This window comes from Nicotiana tabacum, chromosome 18, assembly GCF_000715075.1.
Source record: "Nicotiana tabacum cultivar K326 chromosome 18, ASM71507v2, whole genome shotgun sequence".
NCBI classification, from domain to species: domain Eukaryota; kingdom Viridiplantae; phylum Streptophyta; class Magnoliopsida; order Solanales; family Solanaceae; genus Nicotiana; species Nicotiana tabacum.
In genome coordinates, this window is record NC_134097.1 from 6966809 (window position 1) to 6975150 (window position 8342).

Here is an 8342-nt window from a genome sequence, read left to right on the forward strand (position 1 = left end):
ATATATAATATTCTTCCTTCGATCTTATGTTTCAATTTAATTTAAGATTTGTACCGGAGGCAGTATACATTTGCTCAACAGACTATATTAAATGTTTTGTTGACCATTTGAAATTTGACAATTTATTTTTATCTTTCTCTTCTTACTACATTTATTGACAGATGATCAAAATCTGCATTTGCAATTCAAATATCTAAATTAATCTGATTATAAGATAAGCGTGTATTAAATTCACAATATTCTTTTCTCCAATATAAATAGGGGCCACTACCTCATAACCTTTGCAAATTAAGGTTGTGAGCAAATTAAGCAAAGAAAATCAATGGCTTCTTCTTTCACTATTACCTCATTTCTTGTATCTTTTTTTCTATCCATTCTCTTCACATCAACAATTGTGAAGGGAGATTTAGTTAGTGATATTTGCGCCAAAACACCCAATGCTACTCTTTGCGAGACACTTTTAAGATCAGATCCTCATTCTAAAACCGCAGATCTTGAAACCCTAGGCGCGATCACGTTCAACATGACTTCCAAACTTATCGACTCAACATCCGCTCTGGTAACTTCTCTTCGCGATAACGCGACGAACGCAACACTAAAAGAAGTATACTCAAAGTGTATTGACCAATATGCATTTGTAGAACTAAGTAGGGAAAATGCAGAGGGTTATTTTAAGGACAAAAAATGTGGACAAGTTGTCCATTTTATGAGTCGTTCAATTGGTGATTTATTGACATGTGATAGTAGCTTTTTTGAACATTCAGTGGTTGAAGATGAGAAGCTACAACAAGCTAGTTTTTCGTTGGAACAATATTGCAGTGCTATTATTGTTATGGCTGTTCGTCTCTAGACGATAAAAAATCTTAGAATTTTTCACAAATTTGTTAAGAGCTATAATATAAATTATATTAGCTCCTTATGTTTATGTTAATTTCTCGGTTCTTGTAATCTGGCCAAAAGAAGTGTGATCTCAATCAAGTCCATGCTAATTTAGACATTTTTTTAAATGTCTAAATTTGTTTTTAAAAATCCTCTTAATATCTTAAATCCTAAGCCATCCCCCATAAAAGGAAGCCCTTTATCTCTTAAAAAATTGGTCATCAGCTCCAATTTTACCATCGTGTAAAGTGATCTCTTAATCCTTAGCGCTCATCTAAAGTTCAGACTTTTAACCATGGTGAAAAGTCTAAATTACTAATTTTGTCGTACGACTAAGCAGAGGCGAATTCAAAATTTAAACTTAATAGGTTCATTTTTAATATTTTCAGTATTAAACTCATTATACTGTTATAATTATGGGCTCAATTATAAGATTAGTTGAGACTTTAATAAGATTTTACAGACTCTGTATCGAAGGTTATGAGTTCAAACGAACCCATAGCCGATAGGCTACATTTGCCCTTGCGTCTGAGATCCAAAGTTAGCCATCGTAGTGGACAAAGCCCACTACCCGTTTATTAGGTCCTAGTCGCAAGGGTGGATCCAGTGTAGCGGTGCCAGGTTCATATTAACTCAATACTTTTGACGTAAAGCATGAATTTATGTGTAAAAATCATTTAAAATAGGAACAAATAATTGATATGAACCCATAACTTTAACAATATAATGGGTTCAATACTAAGTTTTTTAAAAGTTGAACCTATAAAATTCAAATTCTAGATCCGCCTCTATCAAGTTAATCATATAGTTTTTTTTAAATCATTATACCATCTTACAATTCATCTATCACACATACACATATAGCTCATTAAAATAACAATAACAAATTTAATCTAGCAGTAATTAATAAATGGACCTTAGAGCTAACTTAATTGCAAAAGCTAACTTAAGACGTGATGAATGCCTATGACCATATAAGGAGTCTAAAAAATCTACATCTCGTAGATGTGGGACTCAACACCCCTCCCCTCTCTTCACAGGAGGATTGCCTAAGACCATAAAAGGAGCCGAGGAAATCCACCCCGTGGGACTCAACAATAATAAACTAGTTTCTTATAATGTTTGTACATTTCAATTGCAACCGTGGAAAGCGCCCATCGAAAATTAATTATAGTCAGACCTCTCTGTAACAACATTCCTATATAATAGTCATTCACTATAAAGGCCAAGTTTTTCTGAGAATCGATTTTTATGTTATGTTATAATAAATGTCCTCTATAACAAAACTTCACTATAACAGCTAAAAAATATCGGAACAAACAAGACTGTTATAAAGAAGTTTGACTGTATAACTTATCATAAACTGTCGATAAAACCGTCAAATTAAATGGCAACATATTATTTTACCGTCGATACACTCCGTCGAGAATTTCAGAAGTTTTAGTAGTGTAACCATATGATTTACATATTTAATGGTTGGAAATTAAGCAACACTTTTGAATTTAAATTTGTTGGTAAAATAACGTTAGTTAAATTAGTACTGTAATAACCACCTTCCAAGTAATAATATTTATCGATCGAATTCAAAGAAATTTCATTTGAGGCTCCATTATGAAAAGAAGAAAATACGATTAGCAAATTAGGATGCCACTACCCATCAAAAGAGCTACTAATTAATTTATATTATAGCGCATCACAAAATTGTAATTTTTCTTCTTTTTTTTTAGATTCTGGAAAACTGCTGTCACATGCATGTAAATCACCCATTGAAAGAAACATAGAACTAAATACCTCTCCATATTTTTTGTTCAAGGAATTAAAGATGCCTTGGCAATTTCTTTATTCATTTCTAAAAAATAATAATACGACGAACACGACTTTTAACGTTGGATCCTTCGCGTTATAGATGTGAAGAGGATGGATAGAAGTAAAGATACAAGAAATGAGGTAATAATGAAAGAAGAAGCCATTTAATTTCTTTAATTACTTTGGTTACAACCTTATAAGCAAAGGTTATTGATGTAGTGACCCCTATTTATATTGGAGGAAAAAATATTGTTAATTAAATTTTTATCAATAAAAGTAACTACTACTCCCTCCGATCCACAATAAGTGACCAATTTGTCTTTTTATTTTGGTCCAAAATAAGTGTCCATTTATATAACCAAGAAAACATTCAATTTATTTTTCCAAAATTACCCTTATGTACGTATCCCAAAAAAGTCTTTTACTCCTCGTATTAAATTATGCTGCAACATTTAATTAAGGGTAGTTTAGTCACACCAACTATTTTTGTCTAGAATTTAGTATTTTTTTAATGGGTTTGCCCAAGGCAAATTGATCACTTATTTTGGATCAGAGGAAGTAGATTTTATCATTAAATGTAGTAAGAGGAAACAGAGGAAAATATATTTTCAAACTTCAAATGGTACTAGTACAAGAAATACAGTTTATGATTGGAACATTCCGTCGATACAATATATTTAAAATTCATTTAATACATTATTTTTTTCTTATCGATAATTTTAGTAGAAAAAAGTTTCCAATGACTTTTCAATGGAAAATCTGTCAAAATATTTCATCCACATTTTGCGCTAATTGGTGGGGCGAGGTGTTTGGGGGTAGGGAAGAGATAATGTCTATAATGGAATTTTTTTTTTTTTTTTGAAAATATTTTTCTTCGTACCAAAGACGCCCTTGACACAAGAAAGAAACCAATATTTTTCGACTGTCACAATTAGTTACTCTCTCTGTCTCAATTTATGTGCCACTTTTCATTTTTCGAGATTCAAATTTCCTAATTTTGATTGTGTATATTTGAACATCTAATTCTTAAGTTTTTTGAAATAAAATTTATATTTTTGAAAACTACATAAAAAATACTATAAGTTACAATAATTATTAATTTAAATATATAAAAATTTATGGTCAAAGAATAACTTGTTTGACTCTCAAAATCCAAACACCATCACGTAAATTGGGACCGAGGGATTGCTAGTATACCTAGGGGCGTATACACCTTGTCTTATGCGGTGTCACGAGAGACCGCTTTGTCGAATGTTTTTACTAGTTATGTATAAGAGAAGCAAAAATATTGAGGATAAATATAGAAAATAATACCGCTTACAATACAATAAGTTATTTATTTGTTCAGTTCTTCAAATTGTGACACCGCTTATGAAAAATCTTGAGTACGACACTGAGCATACCTTTACTTAGAGTGTGAAGGCAACAAGAAGAAAAAAGAGCAAAAAGGACACTGAAATTGGCCTTTGAAACATGCAATTGGCTCCATTCTTTTTAGGTCCTTTACGAAGAAGGTCTGCTCCACCATATACTCCTCTTCTCTGATGAACAACTTTATGCACATCCTTACTTTCTTCTTCGTTGTTCTTTCTACTTGTTAATTCAACCAATGTATCATTTGTAACTGCACACACAAAGAAAATCAAGAACTTATCGAACAGAGTTGCCTTGGTTAGGGAACTTTTAACTTTCAATGTGTGATTTCTGATCTTGAATCCAGATTTAATCGTCTCAATATAAGTGCCGGACACCGACCCGAAACCAAGAGATAAATAAAAAATTTATCGAATGATCAAACAAGCAGCTAGTTACTCTTAAGTAGTAGTATCTTGAATCAAAATCCTTTATATCTAAGGACATTTTTTTTATTATGATCAATTAATAGGTAATTATCAAATAATTAACAACAACTAGTATTTTTACTATTCCTCAATGGCAAGCAAATTAAGGAAACTCATCTGAGACCAGTATTATATATACAAAACAAAAATGTTATAGTGAAATTTTAAAAATTCCATTGGACATATACATGGGTGTTAGTTGAAAATAAATTTTCATATATAATAATCAAACACTAATAATGGTTAATTAAATTAAAAACTAACCTCAACAAAAAAATGAAGAGAGGGGACAGGGGCTTGGGATGATGTTAGGAGATTATATTAGAGACAAAAAACTTACTCTTTTCCTTGTTTTCATTCTGCAAAATGAGTTTATGATTTGTAGATTTTGGGATAAAAGTACAAGTGGAGTATTGCAATGTTTGCAAGAATAAAGTGAGGCAAAGCCATGAAACTAATACAAGAACCTTCATGGCTATTTTTGTAAAATTAGTTCTACCTAAGAGTTAGTAAAGGATTTTAAGGGCTATTTATAAAGATTTGTATTTAAATGTCCAAAGAATCTTTAAAAGTTTGGCAAAAGAATTTTTCTTAGTGCTGCCAATGTGCTAGCTAGGAAAACACAATTGGAACGATGGAAATTAATTAGATTTTGAATTAACTTTAGGGGCTGTTTTTGAAAATGCAAAAAACTAATATAAAATGAAGGCCAAACTCATATAGCTCATTCAACTTGACTCCATTTTTTATTTTGACATTTTATTTTAACCTTGTTTCATTTTGTCCCTCCAACTTTATTTCTTATATTTCATTTTAACACAAAAGCTGAAACCAATACAAAAAAATATAGCGCGTGTGTATACACAAATTTGAGGTGTAATAAATATCCAATTAAATGTTGCCACCTGATTTTTTCATCCTTTATTTCATGTAAGCTTGAAGTTTGAAGTGAATCCATGTCTCAAAGAAAATTATTTTTTCATAATGGAATGGATATTTGTTCTTGTGAATTTTAAGTTGAACTAAAAGTAGCATGGAGACCAAGAAATCCAAGAAATCCAAGAAATCCGGGTCGGGTATTTTAGTATTGACCCGTTTGACAAGGATGAACAACTTTTAATTGGATATTTATTACACCTCAAATTTGTGTATATACACGCGCTATATTTTTTTTGCACTGATTTCAACTTTTGTGTTAAAATGAAACATAAGAAGTAGAGTTGAGGGCCAAAATGGAACAAGGTTGAGATAGAGTGCTAAAATGAAAAATTAGACATGGGATGTATATGTATTTGGCCTAAAATGAATCAAAATACTATTTAAAAAGTAGCCGAACAGAAATGTTATTCCTCTTTCCTACACATGTATGGTGGAAAACTAAAAGCATAATAGGGCCATTTTTGAGAATCTAATTCTCATTTACAAATCAAATTGTCCTAGTCGTTAAAACTGCTAATCAAGAAATTTATAAGATATTTACTAGTTATTTAATGGAATTATCAAATACTCCATTCTTTTCGGTTTACGTGACATTTGAAATTTACGGTTTTAAACATGCGATGACATTTGTGTGACTATAAAATCATGTACTAAAGATAAATAAAAAGATTAAAGTTAAATTATTTTAAATATAAAAATGTCATTTCATTTTAAACGGACTAAAAAAAATAATATCACATAAATTAGTTGATCCTTAAATTAAAAAAAGTAGGCATTCAATTATTTGTTTATGTTTTAACAGTTTTTTTAACAAATTAATAAAATTGGTGATTTCTAAATGGAGGACACAATTAAAAGAGTATAGATTTATTTTGAAGAGATAAGGTCATGAAAATAAAAGAATTGATTCCCAACAGTCTTATAGTAAAAAGGAGATTTAGATTGATAATGGAATCCTTTTGTGCACCATATTTACTAAATCTAATGTCATATTCCAAAGTACATGACTTGCTTTATTCCTTTCGTTTGCTCATAATTCAAGGTATTTGGCAGATAATTTATTTTCATTTAATTTAATGTGGTTTACTTTAACGGGATTGGATCCCTTCCGGCACTACTTTGCCCATTAATTTTCAATAGTGTTCGATATGTGCCATGTGGACAACAGATAACCAATAGTTTGGCCCTAAAACACCAAAAAGTAAGAAACGGTCATGATAAAGTAATGATTATTGTTCATTAGGTCGTTTCTGATTGCCCACAAAATTTTAAGCGATTCGGAGTCCGTCACCCAAATTCACAAAGACGACGTGGACATTAACATACGAAAAATCGGAAATTGTCTTGAATTCCTATTTTTTCATATTTTATAGCCCTAAAATGCCAAAAAACGAGGAATGATCAAGAAGAAACTATAATTATTGTTCATTAGGCCGTTTTCAATAGGCTCACAAAATTTTAGACGATTCAAAGCCCGTCGGCCGAATTCATGATGATGGCGAGGACATTAGCACATAAAATATTAAAAATCGTTCTGAATTTCCGTTTTATGGCAAAAAAATGTTAAAAATGAGAAACGTTCATAGCGAAGCAATGATTATTATTTACTTGATCATTTCTAATGGCCCCACAAAATTTTAGGCGATTCGAAATCAGTCACCCAAATTCATGAAGATGGTGTGGACATTAGCACGCAAAAAATAGTCCAAAGTCTGGATAGTTAGCTCTCGCCCTTCCGGTAGAAAAACGTCGATGAAGGCGTGTAGGTGCACTATTTCGTGATGGGGATTGTAACTTTCCATAAATTTTTCATTTGTCACTCAATGACGGAACCTTGCTTATTTCTTTTTTTGAGGATCGACGAATCGAATGATATTATTGTTCCAATTTTTGCCTCTTTTTTCCCCTCTGAATCAAACTTTTCCTTATCATAGTGGTTGAATTCCTATTATCCATGAAACAAGTCGAATCCTAGATATAGAAATAGAAGAAGGTAGACCCCCTCTCCGTCGAATGCTACATGTAGAAATCGTCCTGAATTCCAGTTTCATGCCCCTAAAATGTCAAAATGAAGAACGGTAATAGCTAAGCAATGATTAATGTTCATTAGGTCATTTTCAATGGGCAAGAAAAGTTTTAGATAATTCGGAGACTATCGCCCAAATTCGTGAAGATGTCGTGAACATTAGCACACAAAAAATTAAAAATCGTCCTGAATTCCTATTTTGTGACCCTAAACGACAAAAATAAGATATGGCAAGGCAATGAATATTGTCACGACTCAATTTCACCTATAAGTCGTGATGGCGCCCAACCTTACGGTTATGCCAACCAACTAGTGAATTAAACATAAACTTATTTCTTTAACAATAATCCGAGTAATTAAACTCTTCTTGTTTGCAAGAATTAAGAAAATATGGAAATCTAGTTTAAATAAAAATCAAGAAAATAATTCAAACCCCAATTCTACCGATGTGTGTGCCAAGACCTGATGCCACAAGTGTATGAGCATTTAGTAGATTATACAAAAGAAATCCAAAATACTGCCTAAATACAAAATAGACAGAAAACAAATACAAAGGGAGACACTAGATGCTGTGGAACGGCTCAGGAGAAGCAGCTCTCCGCTAGCCCTCACGATAACGTGGGTGCATACCGGTAAGACCGCCTAAGGTTCCTGTCTCGGATCCTGCACAAAAAGTGCAGCAAGCATAGTATGAGTACATAAATAACGTGTATCGAGTAAGTATCAAGTCTAATTTCGAAGAAGTAGTGACGGGAGGTCGACTTTGACACTCACTATGGGTCAATAATATTACAATAGAAATATTTAAATAAACATTATTTATGTGAACAACAATAATTTCCTTAACAAGC

General features: G+C 31.8%; 1 protein-coding gene and 1 long non-coding RNA gene across 2 annotated transcripts; one reads left to right on the top strand and one right to left on the bottom strand.

The window, feature by feature from the left end:
- The first annotated feature begins 322 nt into the window (after window positions 1–322).
- LOC107812004 (pectinesterase inhibitor-like) lies at window positions 323–850 on the top strand. The gene has a single exon (XM_016637011.2). The coding sequence runs from the start codon at window positions 323–325 to the stop codon at window positions 848–850; it is 528 nt and encodes a 175-aa protein (XP_016492497.1).
- Window positions 851–3961: 3111 nt separating this feature from the next.
- Window positions 3962–5027, bottom strand: LOC107812005 (uncharacterized). The gene is made up of 2 exons (XR_012701837.1): window positions 4867–5027; window positions 3962–4309 (listed from the first exon to the last, which is right to left on the bottom strand). It is a non-coding gene; the product is annotated as an uncharacterized LOC107812005 (long non-coding RNA).
- Window positions 5028–8342: the final 3315 nt, after the last annotated feature.

Bases quoted from the DNA above. Each gene is read 5' to 3' on its own strand.
- LOC107812004 (XM_016637011.2), top strand. From the start codon at position 323: ATGGCTTCTTCTTTCACTATTACCTCATTTCTTGTATCTTTTTTTCTA.